The 14,354-nt window shown below is 67.6% G+C and overlaps 7 protein-coding genes across 7 annotated transcripts; 4 read left to right on the plus strand and 3 right to left on the minus strand.

Annotated features, from left to right (window-relative positions):
* Positions 1-375: 375 nt before the first annotated feature.
* On the plus strand, positions 376-1,762 carry FA09DRAFT_335994 (hypothetical protein; the record flags this gene model as incomplete). Its single annotated transcript, XM_025743821.1, has 6 exons — positions 376-539; positions 602-799; positions 856-1,017; positions 1,073-1,162; positions 1,214-1,560; positions 1,617-1,762. The coding sequence occupies 6 exons, from the start codon at positions 376-378 to the stop codon at positions 1,760-1,762; spliced, it is 1,107 nt and encodes a 368-aa protein (XP_025601661.1).
* Positions 1,763-2,244: 482 nt separating this feature from the next.
* FA09DRAFT_314152 (arad-like aldolase/epimerase) lies at positions 2,245-3,829 on the plus strand (the record flags this gene model as incomplete). The annotated part of the gene is made up of 10 exons (XM_025740749.1): positions 2,245-2,333; positions 2,390-2,425; positions 2,488-2,520; positions 2,576-2,684; positions 2,742-2,755; positions 2,808-2,877; positions 2,931-2,980; positions 3,040-3,204; positions 3,260-3,332; positions 3,389-3,829. The coding sequence occupies 10 exons, from the start codon at positions 2,245-2,247 to the stop codon at positions 3,524-3,526; spliced, it is 777 nt and encodes a 258-aa protein (XP_025601662.1). The 3' UTR covers positions 3,527-3,829.
* A 32-nt stretch (positions 3,830-3,861) lies between these two features.
* Positions 3,862-4,922, minus strand: FA09DRAFT_357961 (hypothetical protein). Its single transcript, XM_025744891.1, has 2 exons — positions 4,020-4,922; positions 3,862-3,959 (listed from the first exon to the last, which is right to left on the minus strand). Exon 1 carries the CDS (start codon positions 4,520-4,522, stop codon positions 4,061-4,063), a length of 462 nt encoding a protein of 153 aa, XP_025601663.1. The 5' UTR covers positions 4,523-4,922; the 3' UTR covers positions 3,862-3,959; positions 4,020-4,060.
* A 194-nt stretch (positions 4,923-5,116) lies between these two features.
* Positions 5,117-5,776, minus strand: FA09DRAFT_12835 (hypothetical protein). The gene has a single exon (XM_025739070.1). The coding sequence runs from the start codon at positions 5,621-5,623 to the stop codon at positions 5,285-5,287; it is 339 nt and encodes a 112-aa protein (XP_025601664.1). The 5' UTR covers positions 5,624-5,776; the 3' UTR covers positions 5,117-5,284.
* Positions 5,777-5,803: 27 nt separating this feature from the next.
* FA09DRAFT_327315 (hypothetical protein) lies at positions 5,804-8,577 on the plus strand. The gene is made up of 7 exons (XM_025741362.1): positions 5,804-6,170; positions 6,223-6,280; positions 6,339-6,407; positions 6,459-7,127; positions 7,184-7,192; positions 7,245-7,809; positions 7,865-8,577. The coding sequence occupies exons 1-7, from the start codon at positions 5,824-5,826 to the stop codon at positions 8,437-8,439; spliced, it is 2,292 nt and encodes a 763-aa protein (XP_025601665.1). The 5' UTR covers positions 5,804-5,823; the 3' UTR covers positions 8,440-8,577.
* A 214-nt stretch (positions 8,578-8,791) lies between these two features.
* Positions 8,792-12,802, plus strand: FA09DRAFT_327316 (hypothetical protein). The gene is made up of 11 exons (XM_025741363.1): positions 8,792-8,976; positions 9,030-9,288; positions 9,529-9,813; positions 9,949-10,506; positions 10,560-10,713; positions 10,767-10,969; positions 11,028-11,174; positions 11,224-11,301; positions 11,354-11,450; positions 11,507-11,751; positions 11,804-12,802. The coding sequence occupies exons 1-11, from the start codon at positions 8,942-8,944 to the stop codon at positions 12,452-12,454; spliced, it is 2,712 nt and encodes a 903-aa protein (XP_025601666.1). The 5' UTR covers positions 8,792-8,941; the 3' UTR covers positions 12,455-12,802.
* FA09DRAFT_327317 (hypothetical protein) lies at positions 12,511-14,119 on the minus strand. The gene is made up of 3 exons (XM_025741364.1): positions 13,814-14,119; positions 13,484-13,692; positions 12,511-13,175 (listed from the first exon to the last, which is right to left on the minus strand). Exons 1-3 carry the CDS (start codon positions 13,920-13,922, stop codon positions 12,639-12,641), a joined length of 855 nt encoding a protein of 284 aa, XP_025601667.1. The 5' UTR covers positions 13,923-14,119; the 3' UTR covers positions 12,511-12,638.
* Positions 14,120-14,354: the final 235 nt, after the last annotated feature.

The following is a 14,354-nucleotide window of genomic DNA, read 5'->3' on the forward strand; positions in this document are numbered from 1 at the left end:
CAGAAGATACGGCTGCGGCGGCACGGCGCCGGCGCTGCCGCTGCGCCGCGGGATGTTCGCGCGTGTCTACGCCGTCCGACCTCCGCTCGCGGCGCGGCGGCTTGCGGTGCTTGGCATGCGACGTGCTGGGCGCGTCGCGGCGACGTGCTGGGCGCAGGCTGTCGGACCGCAGGCGGGTGGCGCATGCGCACAGTCTGCTGCAGCGGCGACCATGACCTGACATCGGCCGGCTCCGAAAATCTCCCCTCGGGCCCTGGCCGTCTTGTCGTCGGCGAGCGCAGCACACACCGCCGTCAGTACCACGACGACGCCCGCACAACTCGCAGCTCGGACGCATCTCGCGCCAGCTCTTCACCCAACAAAGCCCAGCTCGCGATGCGCACCTCGGCATGGACGGCGGCGGCGGCGCTGCTGGCGCTCGCTGCGCCACCCGGCGTCGCCGCGGGCAACTGGACGCTGCGCGACGACATCTACGGCAATGGCTTCTTCAACGCCTTTACGTGGTGGGACTACGCCGACCCGACGCACGGCTATGTCAAGTGCGTGTGGCGCTGGCAGAGATCTGGCTCCGGCGAGCTGTTTGCTGACTTCGCGCCTGCAGCTATGTGTCGAAGAGCGAGGCGCGCTCGTCCAACCTCTCCTACGTCGCCTCGAACGGTGCATTCGTCATGCGTGCAGACTCGTCGTCGATTCCGCAATTCAAGGAGTCGGGACGCAAGAGCGTGCGCCTGCACTCGGTCAACACGATGGGCGACGGCGTGCTCGTGGCGAAGATTGCGCGGATGCCGATGGGCTGCGGGTGAGGGCGCGCGCGCGATGCATGCGGCACGCTCACTGGCTGACACGCCCATCTAGCACATGGCCGGCATTCTGGACATGTACACGCAGGAACTGGCCGTCGGGCGGCGAGATCGACATCATCGAGGGCGCCAACGACCAGGGGCCGCTGAACCTCGCCAGCCTGCACACCACGGCCGGCTGCAGCATCGCGGCGGGCAACACGTCGCGCTCGTCGGGGTGAGCGTCGCCGGGCTCGCCGGTCCGCCGCACCTTGCTGACTTCGATGCCTCAGCTTCGCGGACAAGACCGACTGCATCTCGCAGCCCGGATGCTCGGAGCGCTTCAGCCTGACGAACAGCTTCGGCAAGGACTTCAACCAGAAGTGAGGCGCACGAGCAAGCGCTGCCACAACAGAGGCTGACCCTTGACTCAGCGGCGGTGGCTGGTATGCGATGAAGCGCGACACACGCAGCGGCGGCGAGGGCATCAGCGTGTACTTCTGGCCGTCGAACACCTCGGTCGATGCGCTCCCCGCCGCAGTGGCAGCGGCCGCCGGGTCCGCGCCGCCCTACGTGCTCACGGGCGCCAACGCCACCGCCGAGGATCTGGCCAAGTGGGGCCAGCCGGCGGCGCACTTTGACAACGGCGCCAGCTGCGACATGTCGCAGTACTTTGAGCAGCACGAGATCATCATCAACCTCAGCTTCTGCGGCGACTGGGCCGGCGAGACGTTCCAGTCGAGCGGCTGTGGGCCGCAGTCGTGCTCGAGCTTCGTGCGCAGTGAGTCGCAAAACGCGCAGCGCGGCATCGCTTGTACTGACGGGTGCTGCCCTCAGACAACCCGTCTGCATTCGAGGATGCCCGCTGGGAGTTTGACTACGTCCGCGTCTACACCGACTCGGCCTGGCGCAAGGCCGGCGCTGGCCTCGGCTGGACAGCTGCGGGCGCTGTGCTGCTCGCCGGCCTCGCCCTTGCTCTCTAGACTCTGCCCTGCTCTCGTGTCACCGGTCGCGCCCCGCTATTACCTGCCTGCATTGTACACACTGCCTCGACATGCAATCTCTAGACCTGCCCCTGGAGACGTAGGCTGTACCCTGGGGGGCGTGCGGCTCGGGGCTGGCGTGCGGGTGCGGTTTGGCCGGCCGAGGTTGGCCGCCTCGCCACCGCTGCTGCGGGGAAACCGCGCAGGAGGCCGGCCGGCGCTGCTCGGCCCGTGCGCCGCGCCGGCCCGAGGTGCGGGGAAGGCAGCCGCAGCAGCGCTTGCCGTCCAACCACCACGCCCTCATTTCCACGCACCCACACCACACGTACTCACCATGGCACCACGCCCGACCGACGGAGAGGCTGCGCACGGCGAGGCCGACGCCGGCAGCAAGCTCAAGATGCTCAAGCAGCCCAAGGTGCGTGTGCCGCCGGTGCTGTGGCGAGGGCGCAGACGTGGCTGGCCGCACTGCCGCTCAGACCATGCCGCTCCAGTTCGACACGCCAGAGGAGGAGCGCGAGTACCGCAAGGAACGCCTGGCGCTTGGCTACCGCGTCTTTGGCCGCCTCGGGTGAGCATGAAGGTGTGGTACTGCCGCCTGTGTGGGGCCTGACGCGTGCTGCGCAGCTTCGAGGAGGGCGTCGCTGGCCACCTGACGTACCGGTAAGTCGCAATCGAGCACCAGCGAGCGTCTCGCCGACCTGTCTTACCCCTTTGTCTCTCAGTGACCCCATCATCACCGACGCCTTCTGGACTGCGTGCGTAGCTTGGCACGCATCGTGCGTGGGCCCAGGCTCACCTCGTCCATCTCAGCGGCTTTGGCATTCCCTTCTCGCTCACCCAGACGAGCGACCTGCTGCTCATCGGCCACGACGGCAAGGTCATCATGGGCGGCAAGCCGGGCAAGCAGCTCTACAACCAGGTGCGTGCGGAAGCGATGCACAGTGTAGACGGACAGGTGCTGACGCTGTGCCCTCAGGCCGCCTTTGCCATGTGCGTCCTAGACGTCGCCTGACGTACGCTGCACTAGCTCAACGTCTCGCAGCCACCACGCCATCCACACCGCGCGGCCGGAGATCGATGCTGCCGCGCACTCGCACAGCATCTACGGCAAGGTGCGCTCGGCAGAACACGACCGCCAGAGCACGCGCTGACGGCTCTGCTGCAGACCTTCTCGACGCTCAAAAAGCCCGTCGAGATCACGACCCAGGACAGCTGGTGCGCGGCTTCGTCTAATGCTGATAGGTGCAATGCTGACTCGACTTGCGTCTCCGCAGCGTCTTCTACAAAAAGTGCGGCCTCTACTCGACGTTCGGCGGCGTGGCCGTCGACGACGAGGAGGGCCGGAACATCGCCAAGGCGCTCGGCGACGGCGTGGCCTGCATTCTCGCCAACCACGGCATCCTGACCGCCGGCAAGACGATCGAGGCTGCGACGCACCGGTGAGTCAACGCGCGGCGCTGCGCCTCCCGAGCGGCGCTGATGATTGTGCCGCAGCTTCATCGCGCTCGAGCGCCACTGCCAGGTCATGCTGCTCGCCGACGCCGCGTGCGCTCGCGAGGGCAACAAGGTGCGTCGCGTCGGCATCCTCCGCCAGCTCGATGCTCATCGTTCCTCTGCCCGCAGCCCACGCTCATCGATGAGGAGGACGCCGTCTTCACGCAGAAGCAGACGGGCACCGAGGAGGCCTGCTGGTTCCAGGCGCTGGCGCAGTTCGAGCTCAGCGACTACGACGCCAAGAAGGGCCTGCCGTACGTCGGCTAAAAGGCACGCCGCCTCGGCCCTGCCGTTCTCAGTGTCTCCGTGCTTCTCCGTTCGCTTGTCTGAGCCGCCACGCTCGACTGTACGCGCCCTGTACTACCTTTACGCCCCGCCAATGCGACGATTCTTCCTCATCAGCCTCGCATGAACACAGCGCACGACGCGGGAGGCGAAGACGATTGATGGGTGAGGTATGTAGGGTTACAGGTGAGGGTGGAGGCGATGCTTGAGGTTCTCTGGATGATTGGAAGCGTTGCGTATGAGAAGACAGGAGTGAGACGTGAGATCGAGCGCGATGGGGGTTGTGAGGAGACGTATCGGAGACGGCCTGAGAGAGAGGCTGATGAGGTGCACGTCTGGAGAGAGAGGCAGACGACATGTCGGATGCAGGAGAGACGGATGCGGATGGATGGGGCTGTAGTGTCATGCGGCTGGCCTGATCGATCGAGGCGAGGTCAGCCACCGGGCAACCATCGCGGCAAGAGGCCAGGCTCACCAGCACCCGAGATGCGCACTCGGGCGCCGACGGGCTCGGCGCTAAAGCTGTGCCGCAGTCTGCGCCGGCTCCTTCTTGTACCACTCCGCCTCGTCGCCGCAGTCGTCCGCCATCTCGTCGCGCGTCTCTTCGAGCGCCTCGGCGTGCGAGCGCAGCCCCTGCGTCCAGCTGCGCGACGCGAAAGTGAGGGCGCCCAGCCCGGCCAGGGCGACGCTGCCGACGCTCGTGAGCGCTTGAGAGAGGAGCGAGGCGCTTGCTGGCGCTGCGGCGGCGGGGGCGTCAGATGCGCCTGCTGCTCGCTCAGCCGGCTGCTCGAAGCAGCCAAGCTGGGCGGCCTCCGTGGCTGCGCTGTCGTGCGACATGGTGCGTGCGGAGAGGTGAGCTTGGGCAGCAGCGGCAGCTGGAGATGCCGAGCACGAAGCGCGGGACTGATGAGCCACGTGCACGCTGAGACGCCAGCGCGAGATGCTGCGAGCGGGTGAGGAGATGGAGGTGCGGAGCATCGTTGCCAGCCGCAGATCTGCCCCCTGCGCGCTGTTCTGGAGGAGAAGGTCGAGAGAGAGAGAGCTGCGCTGAGGGCAAAAAGGCAGATCTGGGCGAACGAGGCTTGAAGCGCCTCTGCCTAGAGAGAAGGCGTCGGCTGTGAGCGCGAACTTGAGAGGTGGTGGAGAGGGAAGGAGCAGTGCGCTGCGGCGGCAGCTGCTATATATCTCCGGAACCGCGCTGCCGATCGAGCTCGTCGCCACGGCGGTCGGGCATGGCAGGCACAAAGTGCTCCGTCTTCCCCGCACGCCGGGTGCCGGCTGCGGGCTCCGGCTGCCCCATGCGGAGGAGGAGAGCGGCAGCGCAGCGTCCAGCAGGCTCCCCCTCGAAGGCGCGCGGCGGTGGCCAGCGGCCAGGAACGCGGCGGCGCGAGCGCGGCGCGACATGCCCCGTCACGCCGCCGCCGCCTCGAGCTCTCGCAGCACCAGCGTGCCGCCGCCGCATCCAGAGCGCAGCACGCAGCGGCAGGTGACACGGGCAACAACGGAGAGAGTCGCAGCACCAGCGTGTAGGTAGCCACAGACAGCAGCCTCAGAGAGAGAGAGCGCCTACACGCAGCGCAGTGGCAGTGCCGCAGCAAGCGCGGAGCAGTGTGCCGTTGCGGGGTGCGGCGAGCCGGCAAGCAGCGCCTTGCGCCGAGACCAGGATGCAGCATCCTGCCTCACATCCAGAGCGCAGACAGCTCGCCCTCCGCCCTGGAAGCCGCCTCACGGCATCTGCGCTCACAGTGCACGCAGAGCGCAGATGTGCAGCAGGGCGGTGCCCCTGGATCGCCACGAGAAGAGCACGGCGGCCGGCATGGCAGAGAGGGGCGCTTCGATGCTGCTCCTGTGCGCCGCAACCGGCCGCTTGCTCTTTGGCACCGCCGCGCGCGCGGCCGCGGGAACCGGCCATGGCGCGAGGGGCGACAGTGGTTCGGTGTGACGGCCGCTGCTCCTCTGCCGGGTGAAGTGCTCTCGGGCCCTCTTAGACAGCCGCGATGAGCCGTGTCGTCGCCGTCGCCGCAGCAACGACACCTCGCGGATCCGCAAGCGTCGTTCGCAGCAAGTGTCGAGAGCCATGCCAGACCGCGCCGCGCCAAGCAGAGCTCGAGATGCCGCACGGCGGCGGGCGGCGCGAAGGCTCGCTCGTCGGGCTCTCGCGGCGGCGCGGTGACGTCAGGTGCAGCCTCGGCCGCACGCTGCACGCCGCATCAGACGTGGACCCTCGCGCCATCTTGTGCGGTCCTGCTCGCCTCGCACCACGACGTCTTCGCACCAACATGACCACCCCGGGCCAGCCTCTCGAGCTGCCGCCCGTGCAGGCGCAACAGCCGGCGCCAGCGCTGGGCGCAGACGGCACCGCGGCGCCGCCGCCCGCGGCGCACGACAGCAAGACGACGACGCTCGTCGGCGCCGTGCTGGGCGACGCCAGCGCCCAGGCGCACCGCGAGCACCACGAGGTGAAGCGCAGCCACGTCGAAAAGGCAGACGTCACGCCCGAGCACGTCAAGGACATCGACGGCGCAGATGATGAGGCACCTGCTGTGGCTGATGGCGACCCGGACCGCGCCGACGACCCGGGCCTTGATGACCTCGGCTGGAGCGAGGACCCAAGCGTGCCTATCCCGTGAGCAGCGCAGCGTTGCCCGCCTGCTGCAGTGCTGAGCGCGTTCCTACAGCGTGGTGAAGAGCATCAAGAACGAGGAGCTCTGGCTGCTGATCCGCCGCTTCAACGGCGTAAGCTGCTCCGCCGAGCTGTGTGAGCTTATCTTGAGCTGACGGCGCCCGCCTGCAGCAAGTCGCGCACGTCAAGAAGCTCGACGAGCCGCCGCAGGGCGGCATCGACCTGAACATCGCCGACAAGGTGCGCAGCATGCGTGGCAGCCTGGCTGGACGTCACTGACACCCCACGCAGGACCCCTTCACGCCCGAGAAGCTCAAGGCGACGCTCGAGCGTCTCTACCTCACCATCGGCCTCGGCCTCGCCGCCTTTGTCAAGCACATCGCGCGCGTGCGCTCGTGGCATGAGCGCCGGCGCAGCTCCGTCTTCGCGGCGACGTACACGCTGGCGTGGGTGCTGGACATCGTCGTGCCCGTGTTCCTGCTCTTCACCATGGTGCTGCTCGTCTCGCCGCGTGCCCGCGCCGTGCTCTTCCCGCACGCGCCGCTCGCCGCCATCTCGGCCAAGACGGGCGAGGCACGCGTGCCGCAGGCGGGCCATCTCGGCTCCGAGTCGCTCACCGGCGCGCAGGAGGCGTACAAGGGCGAGGCGGCCGAGATGGAGGCGCAGAACGCCGTCAAGAGCATCTCGAAGCTCGCCATCACGACTGCGGTGGGCGGAGGCGCCAAGAGCACCGATGACACCAAGGCGCTGAGCGACGACAGCGAGGATGAGCACGACGCACAGGAGAAGGAGAAGGGCGTCGTCAAGAAGGCCGAGCCGCTGTCCACCGTCACTGGCCATGCCGTCTCGGCGCAGACGACAGCTGCTGGCACTGGCGCGGAGAAGACGGACGCTGCGACCGCCGAGGCCGTCGATGCGGGCCTCTGGGCGTCGATGCAGCCCTTCCTGCACATTCTCGAGGTGAGCTCGGCGGTCATGCGATGCCAGTGCCAGGCTGACACGACTCGCTTCCACAGGACATCGCTGTGAGCCTCGATCACTGACGGGCGAATCGCTCACGCTGACCCCCTGCTGCAGGACACATGGGAACGCTTCGGCAATGCCCTGTCCCCGACCGCGCCGTTTAGACAGCACCACGCACGCGTCTTTCTCGCCGGCATCATTGCGCCCATCGTGCTGGCGTCCTACTTCATCTCCTCGTACATGGTCTACCGCGGCACTACGGCTGGCGTCGGCTTTGCCTTCTTCGCGCAGCCGCTGTTCGACCGCGTGCGCATGTCGGACCTGCGCAAGTGGCTCGACAAGAACGTGCCGGACTGGCCGCGCTACCTCGAGCTGCGCAACTCGATCCTCAAGGGCGTGCCCACCAATGCCCAGCTGACCCTGACGCTGCTGCGCCTCGGCGAGGCCAACAAGTCGCCCCTGCCTCCGCCGCCGCCGCCGGACGCGGCGCCCGAGGCCACGGCGCGCGAGGGTCTCGACATGGCGGATGACCCGAACCTGCCCGAGGAGTACCGCGAGCAGCTGCGTGCTGCCGCGGCGGAGAAGCAGGCCAAGGATGCCCAGGCTGAGCAGGAAGAGGAGGAGAAGGAGAAGGAGAAGACGCCCAAGAAGCGCAGTCGCATCATGCGCCTGTTCAAGGGTGAGTGCACTGCAGAGAGCGTCCGCAAGTGCAACAGGCTAACCCTTGCTTTCAGGTGCAACCGCCGGTGCTGTCGAGACGGGCCTCGGCGCGAACCGTGTCAAGGCGACAGCCGGCTTCGAGTCGGCGAAGCGCAAGGTTGGCGTCGTGAAGCGCGAGCTGGGGCCCGACGCACAAGGCGATGGCCCCTCGTCCTTCCACGGGCGGCATCGCGGCAAGCGTGGCCTGCTGCTCATCAGCACGACGGCCACGACGCCGTGCATCTCCTTTGAGCGCAAGCTGCCCGCCGGCGCGCGCGCTGCGCAGGCTGCGGCCGACGCTGCCAAGAAGGCGGCACCCGCGGGCGAGGAGACGACGACGAGCCGCAAGCTGGCGCAGACGGCGCAGAACGCACGCCCGGCGCCGCTGTTCTCGATCCAGATCGACGACATTGCCGCGGTGCGCAAGCTGGGCGGCCTCGGCATTGCCGGCAAGCTCGTCGTTGGCTGGGCGCTGGACAGCGTCGTCGCCGACGGCCTGGAGATCACGACGACGCAGGGCGAGACGTTTGTCATCTCGGCCCTGCCGCGGCGCGACGAGGTGTTCAACCGCATCATTGCGATGGGCTCGACGAAGTGGGAGTCGTGGTAGAGCTGCGGCGCAAAAAGCAGTGGAGACGTGGCACATAGAGACTCCGGACTGGCTTCATTCTCTCGCGTCATCGAGGACATGGCACTCGGCGCGGGCCTCCATGCCGTGCAGCAATAGCATGTATCCCTTCTGCCAGATCCAGCGTGTCGAGCGCCTCACGTTGGATTTGGCAGCTGCAGCGCTCAGGAAGCCGAGGCCGGCTCGCGTGCTGCTGCTGGCGGTGGGAGCAGCCGGGCGGCGTGGCGTGAGAGCAGACCGCGAGAGCAACACTTCCGCGGCGGCGCCACAAGCGCGCAGCCTCTGTGCGGCTGCTGATGCTCGAGCGCGCGCAGACGACTCGCCCTCCTGAACACCATCTGCTCCTGACTCATTCGCCGGCTCGCAGCGGCGCAGGCCCTTCTCTGCTCCATCTCCTCTCAGCGCGGGCACCGCTGCCCTCTGCTGCGCCCTGCGCCTGCCTGCCTAACCTTGCGCCGGCGCTGCGTCGCGCTCCGAGCTCAGCATGGCGTCCTTCCTCTCGCAGGCCTCGTCGTACTTGTGCGTTGCTGTGCCGCTGCTGTCCACCTCTGCCGCTGACCACACATCCACAGTGGGCGCACGCACATCGCCTCGACGTACACCATCGACGATGCTGTGCCAGCCGTGCATGCGGGGCTGTGGAAGATCCAGCGCGCCTCGCGCAAGGCATCGGCGGCGCCTGCAGCTGCGGCCGGCGCCGGCGCCTCGGGCTCAGCAGCAGCCAGCGCTAGCAGCAATGGCAGCGGCAGGGACGTGGTCAGCGTGTGGAGCCATGCGTTCACGGCGAGAGGACAGGAGCGTGTTGCTGTGGCCGAGATGCTGAAGAAGGAGGTGAGTCGGACGCGAAGCTGCTGCGGGCAAGCGAGGGAGCCGGGCGGATCCTGCGGCGAGGCCATGCGATGCTACTGCCGCGAGGCAGCGCAAGCAAGGCCAGGGCCCCGCAAGCCGCCGTGCCGCTGCTACAGCCGCCCTGCATACCTGGGCGTGAAGGCGTGTGGCTATCAGCTCGCCGGGGAGGCATCGCGAGCTCGCCGGACACCGCTGTAGTGCTAACATCGGCGGCTCCCACAGGCCGCCTCTCTGACACGGCTACGGCATCCCTGCGTGCTCGAGACCGTTGAGCCCCTGGAGGAGACGCGCTCCGAGCTCATCTTCGCCACGGAGCCGGTGCTTGCTCCACTCTCAGCTGCGCTGCTCTCGGGAGAGAGCGCGGGTCGCGCCGCAGACGGCGTGCAGCTCGATGAGGTGGAGATACAGAAGGGCGTGCTGCAGGTGGCGAGGGCGCTCGAGTTCCTGCATACTGCGAAGATGGTGCATGGCAACCTCAACACCGATGCGGTGCTCATCAATGCCAAGGTGAGTCGGGCAGCGTGGGGCAAGCGTGGAAGCCACGGGGGCGAATGAGAGCGTGAGCCGTACAAGTGGCGACGGAGCGCAGTGCTGGATTGTCGGCCCTGTTCGCAGGCCAGCTGCTGACTGTGCTGCGATCAGGGCGATTGGAAGCTCGCAGGCTTCTCCTTTCTCACGCCACTCGCTGGCGCCAACAGTGCTGCTCCTGCATGGTCGCTCGACTACGACCCCTCCCTGCCGCCGCAGCTGAGCCGCGACTTCAACTACGTGGCGCCCGAGTACGCGCTCGACGAGCGCCTCGAGCCGGCCAACGACATGTATTCGCTGGGCTGCCTGGTGTTCGCGATCCACTCGCGCGGCAGCCCGCCGTTCCGGAACCGCAACGCCATCACGAACATCCGCGCCAACGCCGAGGAGCTCGGCACCAAGCTCGGCGACCCGGCGTGGGCGCGGCTCGGCAAGGACGTGCTAGAACTGCTCAGCACGCTGCTCACGCGCTTTCCCGGCGCGCGGCCCTCGGCGGCAGAGTTTCAGAACAGCCAGTACTTCAACAACGTGCTGGTGCGGACGCTCAAGTTCATGGAGCGCGACAACTTTGCCGGGCGCACAAAGGAGGAGCGCGTGCAGTTCCTCAAGGGCCTGCTCAAGATCATGGACCAGTTCTCGCACCGGCTGCAGCACCGCAAGGTGCTGCCTGCGGTGAGTGCAATAGGGCGCGGCAGGAAGACTCCGTGCTGACGCTCTCTGGCCAGCTGCTCGAGCTGATGAACGACCGCACGCTCCTGCCCTTCATCCTGCCGAACGTCTTCGTCATCAGCCAGAACCTGAGCTCGATCGAGTTCACCAGCAACGTGCTGCCGCGTCTCAAGCCGCTCTTCAGCGTGCAGGACCCGCCGCAGAACCAACGTGAGTGGCGCTGTGCGACTTGCGCAACGCACATAGCTAACACAAGCCCGCAGTCATCCTGCTCGACCAGATTGAGCTGTTCGTGACCAAGACGACGCCGCCGATCTTCCGCGAGGAGGTGACGCCGCTGCTGTACTCTGCGCTCGAGGCCGAGCAGGTCATGGTGCAGGAGCGCGCGCTGCAGACCGTGCCGCGCCTGTGCGAGATCCTCGAGTTCTCGCACGTCAAGGAGGTGCTGTTCCCGAACATCGCAAAGGTGAGGGTCGCTCGGAGCGTCATCGCTGCTCGCTCGCTGATATGCGGCCGCTCCACAGCTGTTCAGCAAGACCAAGGTGCTCTCCTGCAAGATCAGCACGCTCATGTGCTTCCACTCGATGATCGGCGTGCTCGACAAGTTCACGCTCACGGAGAAGCTGGTGCCAATCCTTGCGCGCGTCAAGACGCGCGAGCCGTCGGTGATGGTGAGTGTGCTGAGCGTGTCATTGTTTGCGCATGATTGACGGCCTCCAGATTGCCATCCTGGCCGTGCACGAGGCGATGGCGAAGAAGGTCGACCGCGAGACGCTCGCCGTGGCCATCATCCCGCAGGTGGGTCGAGGCCGGGCGCTCAGACCGGAATACAGCTCACACGCACGCGCAGCTCTGGGCGATGTCGATGGGCGCACAGCTCACCGCGGATCAGTTTCAGCGCTTCATGAAGACGGTGCGCGAGATGGGCGAGCGAGTCGAGAAGGAGCGTGAGTGAGAGCCTGGGCCTGCGCGGTGTACATCGCTCAAAGGACCGCTTTCGCAGACATGCTACATCTGCGCGAGCAGCGCAACATGCAGGAGCACACGGAGAGCTACGTCGGCGCCGGCGCCAATGGCCGCGCGGCTGGAGGCGGCAGCCTTGGTGGTGGCGTGACGGGTATCGGCTCGAGCGGCGAGATTGACTTTGCCACGCTCGTCGGCGGCGGCCCGACGTCTTCAGCAGCGCGCGCTGAGGTGCCGCGCGATGCCGCTGCCACGAGTGCGGATCCGTTTGGCTGGGACGACTTGGTGAGTGATGCGTTGGGCGCAGCCAGGCGACCGCTCACCACGGTGCACACAGGGGAGCACGTCGAACACGCCTGCAGCCGTCACGCCTGCCCTCACCCCTTCGCATACTGGCTCGCTCGGCCGGCCAGCTGCCGTCACTCCGGCCCTCACGCCCTCGCACACCGGCACACTCGGCCGGCCAGCCGCAACCAGTGCTGCACTTCCTGCCTTTGCTGCGCCACCCTTGGCCACGCGCTCGGCGCTGGCTCCTCCGCCGTCGTCTTCACCACGGCCATCGCTGCAGGCCGCGTACAGCTCGAGCAGTCTCGGCGGCAGCAGCACCTCGGCGGCACCGCCCGGGTGGGCCGGCAGCACGCTGGCGCCTGCGCCCCGCAACTCGCTACCTCCCGCCGCACCCGCCTCGACCAGCGGCCCGAACTACAACCTCAATCTCGAGCCGGCCTCCGGCTTTGGCTCCACTGCACTTGCGCCCAGCAGCTTTGGCAGTCTGCCGCCGCTGCAGCCACAGACGTCCAGTCTGGGCTTCAGCTCCCTCGCGCCTGCTCCTGCGCCCGCGGCACCGCCAAAGGCGCCCGCGGCGCTCTCGGGCCCGCCGGGCTGGGGCGGCGCCGTGCTGCAGCCGACGGCGCGCGCCGGCAGCTCGGCGCCCAAGGCCGGCGCTGCTGGCAACAACGCCTGGGACGACTTCGACCCCTTGCGCTGAATGAGACGCGCTGTCACCGGTCGAGTGGACGAGCGAGTCATGAGACACGCTCTGTGTTGATGGCAAGAGTCGTTGCAAAGGGGTGAATAGGTACAGGTACAGTAAGGGGGGCGGGCAGCCGGTGCAGGCGCGGTGAAAGAGCGTGAGGGAGCAGAGAGCAGAGGCAGCATGGGCGCTGGAGCACCTAATCGAGCTTGTGCTGCTCGGCACGACGGCGGCCACGGCGACCGTAGTCGATCTCCTCGCCGTCCGACTTGGAGGCCGAGGTGGCCGAGACGGGCGTGGCCGTCGACGAGCGGCTCGCGGCGCGACTGTGGCCGGCCTTCTCGTCGACGAGCGAGCGCGACGGCGGGCGGTCGGAGCTCGTGATGATCTGCTGGCTCTCGTACGTCCAGTCGCCCTCGCGGCGGCGCACGCGGTGCGCGGCGCACACGCCGAGCGAAGCGAGCACGCTGCAGACGGTGGCGACGAGCGCGAGCCAGAAGGCGGCGCCGTAGCGCACGTCCATCACCGCCTGGCCCAGCGTCTCTTGGGCGTTGGAGCCGTTGAGACGCATGTGCGCCGGAACGAAGAGAGCAAGGTCGATGATGTAGGCAATGAGCGTGATGAAGGTCGAAAAGAGCGAGACGAGAGGCGCCAGGCGGCGAGGACGACGCAGAGCCCAGAGCAGAGCGGGCAGCGTCAGGAAGGTGAGTGCGGCGGCGACGGGGTGCAGCACGAGCTGAGGATGGCGTGTCAGCACGGAGTGAGAAGAGTGGAGGAGACGGACGAAGTGGCGCGGCATGTGATGATGCGAGGCGACCATCTGCAAGGCGCAGCAATGCGACACTGAGGCCTGCCTCGCTGTGGCGCGGCCATGTCCAGTGCGAGCGTGGCGATGCCGAGCAGCAGCATGGCGTGCACGCCACAAGCCCAGCCTACACTGCACTGCATGCTCTCCCAGAGGGACGCACGTCTGCCCCGCAGTGCGCCCCCTGCATCGCCCTATGGCCCCGCCCCGCCACGCTCCCTCTCTCGCACCGCACTCACCGCCTTGGCCAGGCCGGCGTTGAAGAACTCGTCTGTGATGCTGCTGTAGTTGCTCGCCGTCCAGCCGAGGCTGGTGGGCGCGCAGTTGAAGCCGGCGGGCGTGAGCACCGTGCCGTCGAAGAGCGTCTCGGCGGGCGTGCCGGTGCAGATGCTCCAGATGCCAAAGATGGAGAACTGGTAGAAGGAGAGGTCGAAGCGGAGGAAGTCGACTGCGGCAGGTGACGGGCGTCAGTGCATTGTCCTGCATCATCCATGCGACAGAGCGAGCGGCCCAGGTCGAAGCTCATCTAACGCAATGACCCTTCATCGCCATGTCGCCTCGCTACTCACCCGAGAGGATGCGCGGCAGGCCGACGCTGACGATGACCTGCAGCACGAAGCTGGCCAGCGTGAGGAGCAGCGGCGCATACACGAGCGCGAGGCGCGTGGGCAGCTTCATGGCGGGCTTGAGGCTCGCGCACGCGGAGGGAAGGGAGAGGGAGAGGGAGGAGGGGAAGGGTGCGGGGAAGGCGCAGGCGCGCGAACCACGGCAGAGAGGCAGAGGAGGCGCAGAAGCGGAGAGGCAGCGCAGAGAGCAAGGCAGCGCTCTCACACCGTCGCCCCTCTGTCGCTCTGCTGCCGGGCCCTGAAGCTAAATTCGCGGCAGATGCGCACTCTGCGCAGAAAAGACGCGTTTGGCGGCGCTGCTGACAGGTGCAGCTGCACGGCAGGCGAGCAGCGCATGCGCAGACAGCCGATGCGCTGCAGGTGCCGAGCGAGTGGCTCGCTGCCGGTGCCGCGCCTCGGCCACGGCCGGCCCATGGCGGCTTCCATGGCAGGGGCCGCCGCGCTCCAGTCAGAGTCAGCAGGCAGGGCAGCAGCAGCTCATCTT

The sequence above is a fragment of the Tilletiopsis washingtonensis genome, assembly GCF_003144115.1.
Source record: "Tilletiopsis washingtonensis strain MCA 4186 unplaced genomic scaffold FA09scaffold_1, whole genome shotgun sequence".
NCBI classification, from domain to species: Eukaryota; Fungi; Basidiomycota; class Exobasidiomycetes; order Entylomatales; genus Tilletiopsis; species Tilletiopsis washingtonensis.